This window comes from Martes martes (assembly GCF_963455335.1).
Source record: "Martes martes genome assembly, chromosome: 7".
Taxonomy (NCBI): domain Eukaryota; kingdom Metazoa; phylum Chordata; class Mammalia; order Carnivora; family Mustelidae; genus Martes; species Martes martes.
The window spans coordinates 142060794-142079480 of NC_137894.1; the positions used below are offsets into that span (position 1 = coordinate 142060794).

At 40.8% G+C, this 18687-nt stretch overlaps 1 protein-coding gene across 1 annotated transcript in view; it reads left to right on the plus strand.

Annotated features, from left to right (window-relative positions):
- RCOR1 (REST corepressor 1) overlaps positions 1-18687 on the plus strand; it is a 121016-nt gene that overhangs the window by 71819 nt on the left and 30510 nt on the right. Inside the window, exon 3 of the mRNA XM_080809141.1 lies at positions 7693-7776. Coding sequence (XP_080665267.1) covers positions 7693-7776 — 84 coding nt within the window. The remainder of the gene's footprint in view (positions 1-7692; positions 7777-18687) is intronic.

The following is an 18687-nucleotide window of genomic DNA, read 5'->3' on the forward strand; positions in this document are numbered from 1 at the left end:
GGCAGGCAGAGAGAGAGGGGGAAGCAGGCTCCCCGCCGAGCAGAGAGCCCGATGCAGGGCTCGATGCCAGGACCCTGAGATCATGACCTGAGCTGAAGGCAGAGGCCCAACCGTCTGAGCCACCCGGGTGCCCCTATAGGCGAATTTTTGACTGTGCAGGAGATTGGCATCCCCAGCCTCCGCATTTTTCAGGGGTCAATTGTGTATTCATTCACTGGTTGATGGGCATCATTACCACCTTTTGGCTGTTACAAACAATGGTGCTGTGAACATTTGTATGCAAGTTCTCTTGTGGATATATGTTTTCATTTCTCTGGGCTGCATCTCTAGGTATGGAATGGCCAGGTTTCATGGTAACTGTATTTAACCTTTTAAAGAACTGCTAGTCTGTTTCTCAACGTGGCGGTACTATTTTACATTCACATTATTCTAGACAAATAATCCCGTTAACAAATGGGCAAAGGATCTGTGAACATTTCTCCAAGAAATACACACAAATGATGAGTAAGCATGTTAAAAATTCTCAGTATCCCTAGTTATCAGAGAAATGGAGATCAAAACTACAGTGACACACTGTTTCACACTCACGGGTAGAACCAGAAAGTCCGATAAAAACAAGTATTGGAGAAGACGTGGAAAAATTGAAACCCTAGTATACTGCTGGTGGAATGTAAAACGTAATTGTAAGCTGACACTCCGGTCCCTGGTAACAAATACAGTAAGCCTTGGAGAATGAGAACTAATTCAGGGTTTCCGGGCAGAACAGAAAATATGCTGAGTATTTCCCTTAACGTGGAACAAGATGATTCTCCGCTGGCACACAGGAGCGGTGCTAGGTAACATCAGATCACACAGTGAAGGCTTCAAAAAAAAAAAACAACCCTTCCAAAACAAAACAAAACAAAACAAAAACCCTTCCAGGGGTGCGTGGGTGGCTCAGAGGGTTAAGCCTCAGCCTTTGGCTTAGGTCATGATCTCAGGGTCCTGGGATCAAGCCCTGCATTGGGCTCTCTGCTCAGCAGGGGGCCTGCCTCTCTTGCCCCCCGCCCCCCCCACCCCCGCCTGCTGCTCTGCCTATTTGTGATCTCTCTGTCAAATAAATAAATAAATAAATAAATAAATAAATAAGAATCTTAAAAAAAAAAAAAAACTTCCGAGAAATGTTTCAAAATTTTATAACATAGAATCTACCAGAAAATATTTACCTACCTACCACTCAGATTTGCAGAAAGCAATGAAGCATTACAGGTAATAGGCCAAGCAAGATCATCCCGAGTGGCTGTTACTGGAGTGTTTAATGTTTTTATCATACACATTTTATACTTTAAATGTGTGTACCACTGGGGTGCCTGGGTGGCTCAGTTAATCGACTGCCTTTAGCTCATGGAATGATCCCAGGGTCCTGGGATCGAGTTCTGCATTGGGTTCCCTGCTCCAAGGAGAGCCTCTTCTCCATCTCCCTCTGCCACTCGCCCTGCTTGCGTTCTTTCTGTGTGTGTGTGTGTGTGTGTGTAATAAATAAATAAAATCTTTTATTTTATTTTTTAATATTTTATTTATTTATTTGACAGAGAGATCACAAGTAGGCAGAGGGGCAGGCGGGGGTGGGGGCGGGAAGCAGGCTCCCTGCTGAACAGGGAGCCCAGTGTGGGGTTCCATCCCAGGACTCTGAGATCATGACCTGAGCTGAAGGCAAAGGCTTTATTAGCCCACTGAGCCACCCAGGTGCCCCAAAATAAAATCTTTTAAAAAAATAAATGTATGTAGCCCTAATAACATGTAGCATCAGTTATACATACATACATACATACATATATGCATATATATGTATGTATATATATTTTTAAAGACTCTATTTATTTTGACAGAGAGATAGAGAGATCACAAGCAGGCAGGGAGGCAGGCAAAGGGGGAGGGGGAAGAAGGCTCCCCGCTGAGCAGAGAGCCCGACACGGGACTCTATCCTAGGACCCCGGGAATCACGACCCGAGCTGAAGGCAGAGGCCTAACCCACTGAGCCACCCAGGTGCCCTATATTTTTAATATTTACATTATAGTATTATATATTTCCATTAACTTTTTGGAATCAAAATTGTTGATATCTGTACGTCTGATGAATTTTATATTCTGTATTTAATTCCTTTGACTGCATATACTGTGGTTTAGCCAATTCCCATTGATAAGACTTTTAAATTTTTCCTGTATTTTAGAACCATAAACAAGCCTCTGGTAACAATCATGTCAGTCAGAGTTCTCCAGAGAACCAAACTAGTAGTGTGTGTGTGTGTGTGTGTGTGTGTGTAAGAAATCTTAACTAATAGGTTATATACATACTTAATGAAGCAATGTGCTGATGCTTTGTATTCTTAATTTTTAAAAAATGCTGATTAGGGACCAGTGAATTAACTTCATAGGTCTGACCTGTAATTTGACAAACATCGCTGTTGTATGTATTTTATATCTAGAGTTTGCTGGTTTGCTGGATATCCATACTTCATCATACGACGCCAACTTTCTATAGTAGTTGTGCGAAGGTACATTCTCACTAGTGCGTTCTCTTTCTTCTCCCCAGTCACGGAAGCTGGTAATTTCAGTTTCCTTGTAATCCTTCTACTTCAGGTCTGGGCTTACTTTTTAAGGTTTTTAAAACTTGGCAATTGACCTTAAACAAAGAGAGCAGCTTCACAGTTAGCACCCTCAGAAGGCATGAGTACCAATCCAGAAATTAATGACACTGCTTTGTTTTCTTTGCTTTTTTTTTTTTTTTAAGATTTTATTTAGTTATCTGACAGAGATCACAAGTAGGCAGAGAGGCAGGCAGAGAGAGAGGGGGAGGCAGGCTTCCCGCTGAGCAGAGAGCCCGATGGGGGGCTCAATCCCAGGACCCTGAGATCATGACCTGAGCCGAAGGCAGAGGCTTAACCCACTGAGCCCCCCAGGCGCCCTACACTGTTTTGTTTTCATCATATTTGTATTCTTCAGTTTACATACAGTGTAAATTGGTGTACTTATTTGTGAATGTTGAAATAAGCATAGTTCATACAACCACCGTCACAGTTGGGATACAGAACAGTTTAATCTCTTCGAAATATTTATCTTGTACAGTTCTTAGCCTTCCTCCTACTTCTAACCCCTGGAACATTGATCTTTTTCCTATCATTATAATTTCACCTTCCCCAGAACGTCATATAAATGGAATCGTAGAATATGTAAGCTTCGGAGACTTGCTTCTTTCACTGGGTGTGATGCGTGGGAAATACGGCCGTGTATCAGTAGTGTGTTTGTTTTTACTGCTGTGTGGTATTCCAGTGTATGGAATGCCCATTTTGAATTAAATTTTTATAAGGTGTGAGGTATAGATAGGTCTAGCGTTCACTTTTCTTTTTTGCATATGGAGATCCAGTTGTGAAAATCCCCTTTGTTTTTTTTTTGTTTTTTTGTTTTTTTAAAGATTTTATTTACTTATTTGACAGATGGAGATTACAGAGAAGCAGGCAGAGAGAGAGGAGGAAGCAGGCTCCCTGCTGAGCAGAGAGCCCGATGTGGGGCTCTATCCTAGGACCCTGGGATCATGACCTGAGCCGAAGGCAGAGGCTTTAACCCACTGAGCCACCCAGGCGCCCCGAAAACCCCCTTTGTTGAACGGGTGTTGAACTGAATCCTCTCTGCATTGAATTGCTTTTGCACCTCCGTCACGAAGTGTTTGACCATATTTATTTATATGAGTCTGTTTCTGAACTGCCTCCTGTGCCATTGATCTGTGTATCTGTTTTTTTGCCGATACCACACTGTTCCTTTCTACAGTAAGACAACGGTGTGCAGCTTCCAACTTTGACCTCACTGTTCTGGCCTCCCCTTTCACTCAACCTGTCTGTCCTTTTGTTTTCTATCAATATGGACTCACAGATTGTTATTTTATTGCTGTCATTTAAGTTTTTGCTTAAGTTTTGATTTGGCCTGGGGGAGACAGAGCCCATCATTCTTTGAACATTTTCTTACGTTTTGGCATAACAGGATATTCTAGGGTCGTCTTACCCATTTCCTGTCCTAGTCCTGAAATCACCCATTTCTCCAAGGAGACCTGGTTTCTTTTATAAGTGAATGGTATTTAGAATCGAGATACGGGAGCTAGATGTGCTCATTTTTGCTGGATTGCAGCAGGGCCCTCTCAGTGGACATCGAAAACTAGGATTCATAATGTTAACCGTCAAGTCCTCCTGTCCAGCACTACAGAATTCTTTCTAACCCCCTCCACCTTTATTTGTAACTCTTCCACTCGGTGTAATTACTTTGAGATTCATTTGTATGTTTAAATAGTTCTTTTTTTTTTTTTTTAAAGAGAAGTTGCCAAGAAAAATTATTCCATTGAGTGGTATGTGACAATTTTAGGAAATTGCCACACTTTCCCCCCACTAGATGTTCTAGTTCCTCCACATTATTGCCAAACCTTGATATTGTCTGTCTTCATAGTTTTATACTCTTAATAGTTTTGTTTTGAAATCGTGAATGGTTTTAATTTGCCTTTCTCTAGTGACTAATTTGCATGTCTTTCTATTCCATGTGCTTATTTGCTGTCCTTATGCCTTCTTTGGAGGCATATTGGAGGTTTATTCAAATTTTTTTGCCCATTTTTGTTCTATAACAGTATCATTTCTTAATGTTGAATTTTGAGGGTTCTTTATAGATTCTGGATACAAGCCTTTATCAGATACATGATTTGTAATTTCTCAGTCTTTGGCTTGACTTTTCATTTCCTTAAAAGGGTCACTTGAGGAGCAGAAGTTCTTACTTTGGATGAAGCCCCAATTTACGTATTTTTTTTTTCTTTTATGGATTGTGCTTTTGGTGTTTCATCTAAGGTCTATTTCTTTCTTTTTTTTTTTCCTCAGATCTTTTTCAACCTAAGTTCAAAAGGTTGTTTTTTTTTTTTTTTAAATATTTATTTATTTATATTAGAGAGCAAATGGGTGGGAGCAAGAGGAGGGGCAGAGGAGAGAGAATCTCAGGCAGGTGAGATTCTTACCTGAGTCCTGAGCCCCACATAAGGCTTGATTTCACAACCCTGAGATTGTGACCGAATAGAAATCGAGAATTGGACGCTTAACCAACTGAGCTACCCAGGCACCCCAAAAAGGTTTTTTCATGTTTTCCTCTAGCAGTTTTATAACTTCTGGTTTACATTTAGTTGTGTCATCAGTTTTGAGTTAATTTTTGTATATTTGTATATGTAAAGTATGAACCCATGTTAATTTTTTGAAATATGAGTATCCATTGTTCCAGCATCATTTGTTAAAAAGATTATTTTTCTCCATTGGATTTTGCCTTTGTGCCTCTGTGAATAATCGTTGAGCCTGTATGTGTGGTTCTGTTTCCGGACTCCGTTACATTGGTTCACTTTCCTGTGCGCCGGCGGCAGCCCTGTCCGCATTACTGAATCTTACCTGGCTTTGACCCCGTGGGCCTTCCAGCTGGCTCCGCTCGAAGCTGCTCTGGCTCTTTAGGTGGCTTGTGCTCCTGTATGACTTGTAGGATGTTTTTCAGTTCCTACAAAAACATGTGCTGGGATTTTTGACTGGGATTGCAGCAAATCTGTAGAGCAATTTGGAGAGAATGTTAATATTGTGTCTTTTGATCCATTTACATGGTATGTCTTCCCATTTACTTAGATCTTTTTTAGTTTCTCTCAGAAGTGCTTTATAGTTTTTAGTGTATATGTTGTACCAGATCCCTAAGGGGGAGTAGGGATGAAAGGGATATTCTTCAGTTTTGATTTGTATTAACTTTATTAACTCCTGAAAGAAGTATTCTTTAATTTTGATTTTTATTAACTATTTTGGTTTTTACTTTTTAAAAAATTATTGATTTTGTTTCCTGCAACGTTGCTAAACTCATTTGTTCTAGTAACTTTTTGTAGATTTTCTACACAGATGATCATGTTATCTGTGAATAAGACATTTTTTTTTAAAAGATTTTATTTATTTATTTGACAGACAGAGATCACAAGTAGGCAGAGAGGCAGGCAGAGAGAGAGGAGGAAATAGGCTCCCCGCCGAGCAGAGAGCCCGATGCAGGGCTCGATCCCAGGACCGTGAGATCATGACCTGAGCCGAAGGCAGAGGCTTTAACCACTGAGCCACACAGGTGCCCCTATGAATAAGACATTTTTAATTCTGCCTTTTCAATGTGGATTCCCTGTTGCCACCTTGCCTGATTCATAGTGTCCACACTTTGGGTCTTTCCCTTCCACCATCCCATTATTTTTCCTTAATGTAACTGCCCCCTAGATTTTGCCAAAAATCTCTTTCTTTATAAAACCTAGAACACGCTAATAGATAAAATTAAAGGTTAGAGATCTGGCAGGTTCATAGAAAACAGGAATTCTTAAACCAGGCTTTGTGAGCCTTTAATGGGTGTGCCCTTTCTCTCTCTCTCTATCTCTCTCTCAAATAGAATCTTTAAAAAAGGAAAAAGAAAAAAAGCAAAGGTAAGAAAACTTTTGGAATGAATGAGTTTGGGCCTAACCAGTGTAAAATGCTTGTTAGTGAGCCTCTTAATGTCTCCACTCCTCTGTACCTTTTGAAGATAACATTTAAATGTCTCTGTTGTAGTATATGACTGTTGCTTGTGGTTAATCCAGTTATACATGTGAGCTCAACACCTGCCACTTTTAAACCTTTGGTCTGCTATTTTGTATCATAGGTTTTCAAGAATTTGAGTACATTTAAGAAGTTTGCTTTCAGGGGCATCTGGGTGGCTCAGTTTGTTGAGCTTCTGACTCTTGGTTTTGGCTCAGGTCATGATCCCAGAGTCCTGGGATCGAGCCTCATGTTGGGCTCTCTGCCAGTGGGGAGTCTGCTTGTCCCTCTACCTGCTGCTCCTGCTTGTGCTCTCTCTCACTCTCATAAGTAAAATCTTTTAAAAAAATAAAGGAAGCTTGCTTTCAGATTAAGTATTTTTAATGGTTATTCTTTAATAAAGTTGTCAAAAGAATCTTTGGATTCCTGTTGTCAAGGCCCTAAAAAATTACTCTGGCAGAGAAGGATAAAGGTACTCAAAGCACACATGAAGTATACATTTTTTATTTTTTAGTTTTTTAAAGATTTTATTTATTTATATGGCAGAGAGATCACAAGTAGGCAGAGAGGCAGGCAGAAAGAGGGGGGGAAGCAGGCTCCCTGCTAAGCAGAGAGCCTGATGCTGGGCTCGATCCCAGGACCCTCAGATCGTGACCTGAGCCGAAGGCAGAGGCTTAACCCACTGAGCCACCCAGGCACCCCGAAGTATACATATTTTGAAAGAATCTTTGAGGCTTCCCTTTTAGATGTACCATGTCTGCAAGCAGGGTGTCTTCGTATATAATGCCTTAAACCCCTGGCCGATGTAGCTGTTCTGCCTGAGTTCAGTCCTGACTACCGCCTTCTACTAAATGACCTGTTTCATTTCTTCACCTCGCAAATGAGAATAATAAACCTGTTTGTTAATAGAGGGCTTAGAAGTAAATACATGTTGGCAGACTTGAGGGCCACGCTCACCCCATGATGGTAAGTGCAGGTTCCATTGGGGCAGATTTCAGTAAAAGGTGGGTGGTGTCACCATGTTCCAAGGATTAAAAGACCAGAATGGTGCTGTTAATCATGGCTTATTACGTCTGTTAAATTATAATAAGAATTTTCTTTTTTTATTTCTCCCAAGCCAAACTAGCAAGACGCAGTCAAGAACGAGACAATCTTGGCATGCTGGTCTGGTCACCTAATCAGAATCTATCAGAAGCAAAACGTAAGTTTTAAAGGACTTTTATTTTCCCTCTTTCTTCTTACTTAATGCAAAGTTTTAAAGTCAGTTTTGTAGCTAAAAGTCCCTATACACGTTATAGTTTTCTTACATTTAAGTTTGAAAGTGTGCATTTCTTTACTGTGGCTTGTCATAAGGACATAAAGATTCTTAACCAGTGGTTTCATAATATTCTTTTTTTCAAAGTGCTGTATAGGCTAATCCTGGAGTAACTAGGAGGAAAAGCTTAGAGTGGAAAGAAAATTATAATGCAGTGTAAAGCTCCCTCAGCTGGGAATTTACAGATTTATAAATTTCTAATTGAAGGGTTACAAAGGGCAACATGCATTTTATTGGAAACAGGCTTTATTTATACTATAAGACTTCAGTCTAGCTAGAAGGGGAACTATTGAACTGATTCTGTTTTATGAGTTTAAAATTATATTAGGATGAATACCCTGAGCTACTTTGAATATTATTTTGGGGGAATAAGGGTCCTATAGCTATTAGTGATATTAATTGTATATCCAGAGTTTAATTTTTCACCTTTTCTCTCCCCTCTGCTCAAATGATATCAGCAAAATTAATTTTGTATCAGATATATTATCATAAATCTTTGGCATTTTCAAAGTTTTAATTTGATTTGTAACTTAGAGAAGAAAAACTAAATTCCCTTTTGGAAAATTTTTCAGTGGAGGTTCATGGATGGAATTTATGGGGATTTGTGAACTTAGAAATCCCATGCAAAGTTTTTTTGGTGTATGTTTGTTTTTCTGGATTTTCAAAGGGGTCTTTGACAAAAATAGGTTAAGAATCAATGCTCTAAAATAAGGGTCAGGCTTGGAAAGCCACCAGTGGTAAATGTTATCAGGAAACTGTTCAATTGTGAGTAGTAAAGGCTCAGAGTTTTAGGCTTTGATCCGGATTTCCCAAAGTGTGTTTTCTAGTATTAAAATAGATGTTGACCAGTTTCCACTGTCAAATAAGTATGAGAGAGGATACGTATTAAATACTCTCCTCTTGTATATTCAGTATCCATGTTAGCACATTTAAGGTGCAAAGAGTTCATATGGTAAAGAAACAGGTTTAATTTTGACCAGGAACGATTCTTTTTTGTACAGTCCCCTCCATGGAATACAGGAAATTCATCTACTCTTAATAATGCTGAATTTAGCAGTAATAAAATAATCTCAGTCTAATCTGATTTTAAGAGTATCTTAATTTTGCCTTTATCAGGCTGCTGCTTAATGAGTTTATAATGAAGAACAAAGTAGCAAAAGGAAGTGTATTGGCATTTCTGATGTCTTTACTGTGCTGGGAAAGACCTTTTAAGTACTTCCTGTGTGTTTATTTCCCCTTTGAGTACTTGCATTAACTTATAAAGGCAATCTATTCCTTTTTTGAACATATTCTCTTTGACAGAAAGCTGAAAATCTGCCTCCCTGTAATTTTTAAGGCTTTGCTTTTCTGAACTCTGCTAAATAGGTCTGCTTTCTGATGAGTCTTTAGATGTGCCATCATCCCACCCCCTTTACCATCTCAATCCAGGTTAAACCAGCCTGGTTGTTTCAGGTGTTTTTCAGATGGTTTGATTTTTGGGTCTCTCTTTTGCACTACTGGTATGTTCCAGTTGGTCACAGTCCCCATATGAAATGATGGTACCCAGAACCAAGTATCCAGAATCATGAGCATTCAGTTAAGCTTTGTGGCAAGCACTGCACTAAAATGCATTCACTCTTCACAGCAACCCACGAGGAAATTTCTGTCCCCATTTTGCAGATGGCATTTCACAGTCAAGGAGGTTTATGAGCCTGACACAGATAGTGGTGAAGCCAGTAGCCGTGTCCAGGTGTGCTGATTTCACCCTGGTTCATGCTCTGAGCGCCTCTCGGGGAGAACTCATTAACTCGCAGTGTTCTGTGTTTCTGCCACGCTCCTTCTGTTCCTACAGTTCACAGTCAGTCAGTGCCCTTTGTGGTTGTGTTAACCTGTTGACATCTGTGGAGTCACAATGTCATTTTGATATTCTCTTACTTTTTCTAGACCTGGAAGAAAAGAGCAGAATGTGAAAAGTTAGTTGATTTTTAAACAGTGGTATTGCCTAAAATAAATTCGCAGTTTTAATGTAAGCCTTTAAAACTTGAAACTTTTAAAGCCAATATGCAAGTAACATTTCTATATTGTTGAGAGTTCAGAAGATACAGGAAATTATAAAGAAGGATCAGCTCACACATTATTCCATTACCCAGAGATAACTGTTGTAAACATTTTGGGATTTTCCCCCGTCCTCTTTTTTTCCCTCTTGTGTGCATATTTACATAAGTGAGATGATGTAGGTGTATATATGTCTGTGTATTGTTTTCCTGATACTGACCTAAGCATTTCCTACATTGGTTGTTAAATTACCATGTCCACCATATGGGTAGATGGATGTATTTATTAATCTTCTTCTCTTGAAAATTTACATTGTTTCTGAGTAGTTGGCTGTTATAAAAGAAAGCTGTAGTGAAATGAAACAAGATGAAACCAAAGAGAGACAAGCCTAAGAGACTCTTAATCTCAGGAAACAAACTGAGGGTTGCTGGAGGTGGAGCGGGGTGTGGGAAGGATGGGGTGACTGGGGGACGGACACTGGGGAGGGTGTGTGCTATGGCGAGTGCTGTGAATTGTGTTAAGACTGATGATTCACAGACCTGTACCCCTGGGGCAAATAATACATTATATGCTAACAAAAAAAAATATTAAAAAAAGAAAGCTATAGTGAAAAACTGACTCCTAGAGCTTTTCCTCTTTTTTTTGTTGTTGTTGTTGTTGTTGTGTTTTTAGTCTTTTCTTAGGATGCGCTCTAGGAATGGAGTGTGGGATTATCGGGAACTTGCCCAGCTGCTCAGGGGTGAGGATGTAAACACGATGTAGTGTCCTGACGTGATTTAGGTTCTGCTTAGTAGGCTCCTGTTTGTGGAGCTTTGAGAATCCTCCAGTCCTTCTCTAGTAGTCTAATCACAGTTAGGCCTTACAGTGTGATTGTAGTGTGAATGCAGGCAGGGTTACAATTTTTTCCATTTGCACACCTATTATTTCCCCTCAGCTCCCTTCCCTACCATATATGGGCAGAAAAGCCTTTTCTTCTTGACATTCTTCATTTTCAAAGAATGTAAGTCTTGCTTGTCCAGCATTGGTTCTCACTCTGCATAGGAATAGGAGATTTGGAACATGTATAGATTGCTAGCAGATACCCCTCATGTTAAGATACCTGTAGATCTCTGATTTTTCTTGCGTTGGTTTCTTTCTTCTCAAGTAGCTGTTTTAGAGCTGTGCCTCTTAGTGTTACTGCAAGTTTGCAAAATTATTTTGTGGTTATTAAAATGAATGCTGTTGTAGAAATTTCATACAACACAGAGTATACACTGTAGGCAATTATCATCCTCATAGTCACTGTGTATCATATATGTATTTCTTTTTTTTAAAAGATCATTTATTTATTTATTTATTTGAGAATGGAGTGGAGAAAGAAAGAACTTGAGTTGGGGGGAAGGGGCAGAGGGAGAGGGAGAAGCAGATTCTCCACTGAGCAGGGAGCCTGATGTGATTGGGGAGGGGGGTACATACTCCATCCCAGGACCCTAATCATGACCTGAGCCAAAGGCAGACGGTCAATCGACTGAGTCACCCAGACGCCCTCCCCAATATTTTTATACATATTAATATATAAATTTTTAAATCACAAAGTGTGAGCTTTTCAGCAGTTTGTTCTTAACAATCTATCTGGGACTCTGTTCTGTCTCAGTACATTTACAGTTACCTAGTTTTTAAATAACAAGTAATGGGTGTCCTATAATTTAATCATTTTTACAAAATTGAAGTATAGTTGACACACAATGTTATGTTACTTCCAGATGTACAATGTAGTGATTCAAGAAGTCTGTATACATTACATTGTGCTCACACAAGTGTGGCTCCTGTCACTGTAAAACACTGTTCAAGTACCACCGACTGTATTCCTTAGGCTGTGTCTTTTATTCCCATTACTTATTCATTCTGTAACTGGATATTTGAAGTCTTTCAGTTCTTCTTTCTTGTTTAAACTTACTTTTTAAAAGTTTTTATTTTAATCACCTGGTGCTCATTGTCCGAAGCGCATTCCTTAATCTCCATCACCTATTTTATGCATCCTCCCCACCTTCCCACCTCCCCCCCCACCCCCCCACCTCCCCACCTCCCCCCCACCCCCGGTAATCGTCAGTTCTTTGTAGTTAAGAATCTGTTTCTTGGTTTTTGAACTAAAAAGCTGTAGGGATGATAAATCTGTAGAAATAGAGTTCCTAGGCCAAGGGGCAAATACATTATTTCTTTTTTCTTTTTTCGTTTTTAAGAATAGAGTTAATTTCTAGAGTAGTTTTAGGTTCACAGTCAAATTGAGTAGAAATTACAGAGATTTCCCATATACTTTGCCCCACACGTGCACAGCCCCCCCCCCCTCCACCCCACTGTGGACCTCTCCTACCAGAATGGTCAACTTGTTATCAGTGAACCTACATTGATGCATCATTGTTACCCAAGGGTCCTAGGTTACATTAAGGTTTGTTCTTGTGTTATACATTCTGGAGGTTTTGACAGATGTATGAGGACACGTATTCACTATGGTAATTTCGTACTGCATAGTTTTCCTGCCCTAGAAATTCTCTCTGGTCTGCCTGTGCATCCCTCCCAGCCCTGTAACTCTTGGCAACTACTGATCGTTTTACTGCCTCCATAGTTTTATCTTTTCCAGAGCTGACATTTACCTGGAATGATGTAGTATGTAGCCTTTTCAGATTGGCTCTTTTGACTTAATAATAATATACATTTGCGCTTCCTCCATGTCCTGATGGCTCATTTTCTTTTTGGTGCTGAACAGCATTCAAGCCAAACTGAGTTGTTTTTTGTTTTTTGTTTTTTGTTTTTAAGATTTTATTTATTTATTTGACAGAGAGAGATATCACAGGTAGGCAGAGAGGCAGGCAGAGAGAGAGAGGGATGCGGGCTCCCTGCTGAGCAGAGAGCCTGATGCGGGGCTCGATCCCAGGACCCTGAGATCATGACTCGAGCCGAAGGCAGAGGCTTAACCCACTGAGCCACCCGGGTGCCCCTACACTTACTTTTTTTTAATGGTCATATAATATGGGTGTTTCATAGTTAAGCATGTGTAAACAGTGCTGCTGTGAACATCATTGAAATGGGGTTGCTGGGTCCAGTGGTATGTACATTTTACATTTATAGATATTTTCCATGTGTCATCTGAAGCGTTAAAGGAGAGTGCTTCTTTTCCAGAATGTCCCCATTATTGGGTATATTAATTTTTTTTCTTAAAACTTTTTTAAAAATTATTTTTAATTATGGTAAAATACAGTGTAAAATTTACCATATTAACCATTTCTTTAATTCCAAGTAAATTTTATTGTGAAATTATAGCAGCAAATGAAATATGTTGATTTATATTTTGATCTTAACCATTTTTAAGTGTGTAATGGTATTAAGTACATTCATATTGTTGTGCACCCAACCCGTAGAGCTTTTATCCCCCCAAATATTTTATTTATTTATTTATCAGAGTGAGTGGGTGGGGAGTGAGCGCACAAGCAGGGAGGCAGAGGGAGAAGCATGTGCTGAGCAGGGAGCCCGATGCAGGACTTGATCCCAGGACGCCAGGATTGTGACCTGAGCCAAGGGCAGACTCTTACCCGAGTCACCCAGCCTTCCCTCTAGAACTCCTTTCATCTTGAAAAACTGAAACTGCGTACTCATTAAAGAACCCAAGTCTGCATCTTCCCTTCCCCCCAGCACCTGGCAAGCACCGTTCCACTTTTGGACTCAATGAATTTGACCACTCGGGGTATTTCATATAAGTGGAAGTATACTGTTTTGGTGATTGGCTTATTTTACTCGGCATAGTGTCCTCACGTTTCATCCCCATTGTAGCTTGTGTCAGTTTCCTTCATTTTTATGACTGAACGATACTCCACTGCACTAGTGGATAGACCGCCTTTGTCTCCATTATCTGTTGATGGGCATCTGGGTTGTTTCTGTGTTCTGGTTCCCAGGAATGCTGCCGCTGTGACTACGGTGGGCCGAGGCCTCTTCGGGGACCTGCTTCCGTTTCTTTTCATAAGTGGAATTGCTGGATTTGATAATTTTTTTTTTAATTTTGGGGGGACACCACCATCCTATTTTCCGCAGAGGCTGTTGTTGTTTTCCACTCCTAGCGACAGTGCGCGGGCTCCAGTATCTCCACAAACTCGTCAGAACTGTGATTTTCTGTTTGTTTGTTTGTTTGTTTTTTAATAGCATCTATCTTAACAGGTATGAGGTGGTGTCTCACTGTATGGGAATTTTAACTGTTTCTTAAACTTTGCTCAATGGATAGAAGAGGATTTCATTGCTTATTACTGAGGATTGAATGTTTCATATTTTGACCTTTTAATTCTTCTCTAAATAGCAGTTAAATCTTACCTTATTTTTAAATTTGTGTTTTAGAATTATATATACTTAAATTTATTAACCTTATTTGTGGCTTGTAGTATACCGTCATACCGAAAAAGCCCCTCCCCGCCACGTTACAGACATAGATACCTACGTGTCTTCTGCCCTCCACTCCTTCTCCCTTCTCATTATGCTGTTCAAATCTGGACCTATTTAATTCTTTCCCCCTTCACTTATATTAAACTTGTATGTCTACCTAGGTCTATATCTGGACTCTTGATTTTGTTTCATTGATTTGTTTCCTGATTTGTACCATTTTTATTCTTTTTGGTGTTTCTGGCTCATGTATTATTTTCTAGGTGAGATTTAGACTCATAGTTTCACGTTCTTTCCAAAAGTATCTCGATTGGGGTCATACTGAATTGAGCAGCTTTGTGCGCTTGGTACTGTAGCAGGAGTAAGGGGTTTAGGAAGCTTATACTCTAATGCAGAAAGAAGGAAAAAGGAACATATAAACAAGTAATTATATGTATTTCCTTTAGTCCATTTCTTTTTTGGATGCCAGAAGTTGAGGCCTAAAGAAGTTAAATCAAATGCTTAAGATCCCACAGCTAATTAGTAGCCAAGTTTGGGCTAAACCTCTGCTCTCCAGATGGCATTTATTACACACATCTGCCTTCATGTGCTGCTTCATTTAATAAACTATAATTACATTCTTAAGGCATTAGTGATGTTACATGAATTGCTTTGGGCTGTGTCTAAGTAAAACTGCGGTGAGGGATCCAGTCTTTGGGGTATGCCTGGAAATCTGCCTTATAAAGACACCTTTCATGTGGAAGAAATGTAAATCATTTCAAGTAGCATAGATGAGAACAATGTGATTAAATAGTTTATATTAAATAATTCTGGAAAATTACTTGATGAAACAATGGCTTGAGATTTAGGGGACAAAGGAGTGAGTAAAGGTTGAAAAAGTGGTAGAATCTGGAGGTTAGGCAGATGGTGAGAGAAACTGAAAAATGTTCACTAATTGGAGATGAGGACAGTTGAGTTGTAATTTTAGCATCAGGCATCTCCTGTGTACTATTAGTGCTCGGATGCCCCCCCGGGGACCTGGCAGAAGGCGCTTCGTCTTCCTGGGCAGAAACAAGGGGAGCCCTGGAGCCAGCTGACTGCAGGGGAGAATGGGGAGGGGTGTGAGAGTTGGTGGGACAAGGTGTACGCGGCACTGCGGACTTGGGAAAGACACATTTGCATCCAGACAGGCCTGAGGATGTGGGGACCAGATACAGTACTTTGTTTTGGAGACCTGCCTGGCTGTGACACAGGTTTTCCTTAGGGAGGTGAGAAGCAGTGAAACTCTTGACGGCCTTGTGGTTTAGTGAGGAGCCAGGGCTAGAGGCGGTAAGTAAGTGTTGATCCAGCTGAGAGAGCTGATGCCCTCACCAGGCCACTGCTGTTAAAGAGAGGTCTGATTGGACTGGCAGCGTCAGGAGTGTTTGAACTTGCTCAGAGGAGAGGGAGATCATAGGAATGTGGGGTTGGGTGTTTGTAGGCTGGCCTTTAACAGACCCTTATTGTTATTTTTTTAAATAGTTCTACTTTCTTTTCCAGGTCAAAGAGTATCTATTATTTGGTGGTTATTAAAACCCACCCGTGATAAAAAAGTTCTTGCTTCCAACTTTATTTTTTACCAAATTTTCATTGTTGCTTTTTAAAATTTATTGTTATTTAAATTCAGTTAATTAACATATAATGTATTGGTTTCAGAGGTAGAGGTCGACGATTCATCAGTCTTCTGTAACACTCAGTGCTCATCACTTCATGTGCCCTCCTTAATGTCCGTCACCCGGTTCTATCTGGGTGTACCTGCACTACTCCACCAGTCCTTGCACACATTTTTATCGATACTGCAAGGCACCTGTGATACATCATTTCCCTGGTCCCCACTGGGATGGGTATGGGTGCCCCCTCTCCTCCCACCTGTCAGCACCCGCCCCACCCCATTTCAGGCTGCCCTTCCTTGGGGACTCACTCCTCGTCCCACTTGGTCTACACCCTAGATGCCTACCTTGCTTGTCCAAACACAAGGGCCTTAGGACAGCCTTCTCTCTGAGGGGCTCCTGCTGCTTTGAGCGCACAACGTGGAACTCTCTCCATTACCCTCGTGTCCCTGCCTTACACGCAGACCTACCCAAGGCCCAGACTGTGTAGAGAAGCAGCGGAACGTTTAGCAGAACAAAGTGGACACGTTAGTAGCAAAAAATCTCTGAAAGTGTTTTTTACTGGATAGTCTTGTCTTCTTTGAAGTGTATACAGTTAGGCCAGATCTTATTCCCGGTCTGGTTCACTTTACTGCTTTAATGGAAAAAAAAAAAAATGTTTACCAAAGCAAGTGCGGTCAAATGTAATACAGGACTGTGGCCTGACAGAGCTCCGAGAAGGGAGTTTCAGGAGAGAGGCTAGGTTCGGAATGGGGATAATCCGAGGCTGACTTTTGTTGTTGGACTCGCCTGTAAGAGCTGAGTCAGAGCGGCCGCGCCCACCATGGGTCGCTTCCTGAAGAAGCAGGTTTCCCAGACTCCGCTGCACTTCGCTTGGGTGTAGACATTTGCAAGGTGACTCTGGCTGTTGGGAATCAGTGAAACAGATGGTCCTGCTCATTTATGCATCATTTACGTTATAAGTTATATATAATGAGTACTTCTGCAGTTATTTAAGTGTTTGATTGCATCTTATTTTCATTATATAAAAACGAGAAACCGGTACAGTGGTAAGCACGCATCTCAGTGTTAAAATGGACATGGAGGGAAATCATTAGCCATGGCACAGACCGTCAAGCTGGGTGATTTTTTTTTTAAGCTGATTAATTATAAAAAAATTTAACATATATACAGTATGTTAGACATGTAGAATTGAAAGAGGTTTCAAAAGGCAAACTCAAATTAGAGATTTTAAAACAAGTTGTAGCTTTCTTGGAACGATACTCTTCTTAGACCTACAGCATACACAAATGTTTCTCCGTCAGGACGTTTGACTTCAGAACACATTTTCAAAATTATATTGTGTGCAGAAGTTTCATAGATGATGTAGTGAATTTTTTAACATTCATATAAATGCATAGTACATGTCAAGAATCTCTAAAACATTCCAGTGCCTTTCCAGTTCAGTATAAAAATCAGAAGGCCCGACAGTTGGCCATAAGGCCCTACATAGTCTGACCCCACTTCGGGCCTTCTGAATCCACGCACAGCATCCTCCCTAGAGCGTTTCTGTCCCTTTGTCAGGAGTGCTCTTCTCCCGGACGTCTGCGCGGCTCCCGCGGTTCCTCCTGGTCGTTGGTTGTGTGTCAACGAGAGCGTGGCTTTCCTTGACCACTCCCTGTGGTCAGATGCTGTGAAACAGAGATCACGGCTGCCCTGCTCTGCTTCATCGCCTTCATTCCCTCTGTCGTCATCTGACGTAGTAGTTTTCACTTGTGTCCCACTACTAAAAACTGGTGGGAAACTTGGTATGTTTGCTCCGCTCTTGTCAGTCCTCTCAGCACGTGGCGATACAATAAATACTTGTCCAGTGAATGAGAAGGTGATGGGGCTGTGGACAGTCTCTGTGTGGAGATTTGCAAATACAGGCTTTCAGCTCTTTGTTCTGCATGTTGGGTCATCTGGAATCCGCCAGCATTTTCTTTTTTGCCACTCGCCTGATGACCATTTACTCCATAAATATGTGAGTGATACGTATGTGCCAGGCACTGGGGGAATATAAGAACAGGCAGTCTGACAAGTCCCTGTCCGAGTGTACCTTACAGTCTGATGGGAACCTGCCCTGGTCATTGACAGGAGGGAGAAGTGGACTTAAACTTCTTAACCTGTTAGTTCTTTGACTGGAATGTGTGCAGGGGTAAGGATAGGATAAGCTAATGCTGGCCTTGATTTTCAGCTTTTTATAAGTAAGTGGCTTTCAGAGACCTTGATACTTGTGATTGAAGTGATGTTTCTTAGGGCGCCTGGGTGGCTCAGTCAGTTGAGCATCTGCCTTTGGCTTGGGTCATGATCCCAGGGTCCTGGGATCGAGTCCTGCATCGGGCTCCTTGCTGAGCCAGGAAGCCTGCTTCACCCTCTCCCGTTGCTGCCCCCCCCCACCCCGCCCGCTTCCTCAAATAAATAAATAAAATCTTAAAAAAAAAAAAAGTGTGTGTGTGGTTTTTGGGGTTTTTTTTAGTGTGTAAAAATTATTTTTATCATTTTTATTTGTAAGTGTTTTGAGAGTTGGCTCAATGTTCAGATCTTACTAGAAAAGGCGGAGCTGGATTTACAGTCTGTTCGAAGCCTCCACTAAAAGTCAAGGGTTACCTTCCCCTGTAATCATGCCAGTGTGTCTGATCCTCATCCTTTTATACTTAAAGAATTTCATCTTGTTTTTTAATAATTTATTTATCCTTTCTGTTTTGCTTCCAGT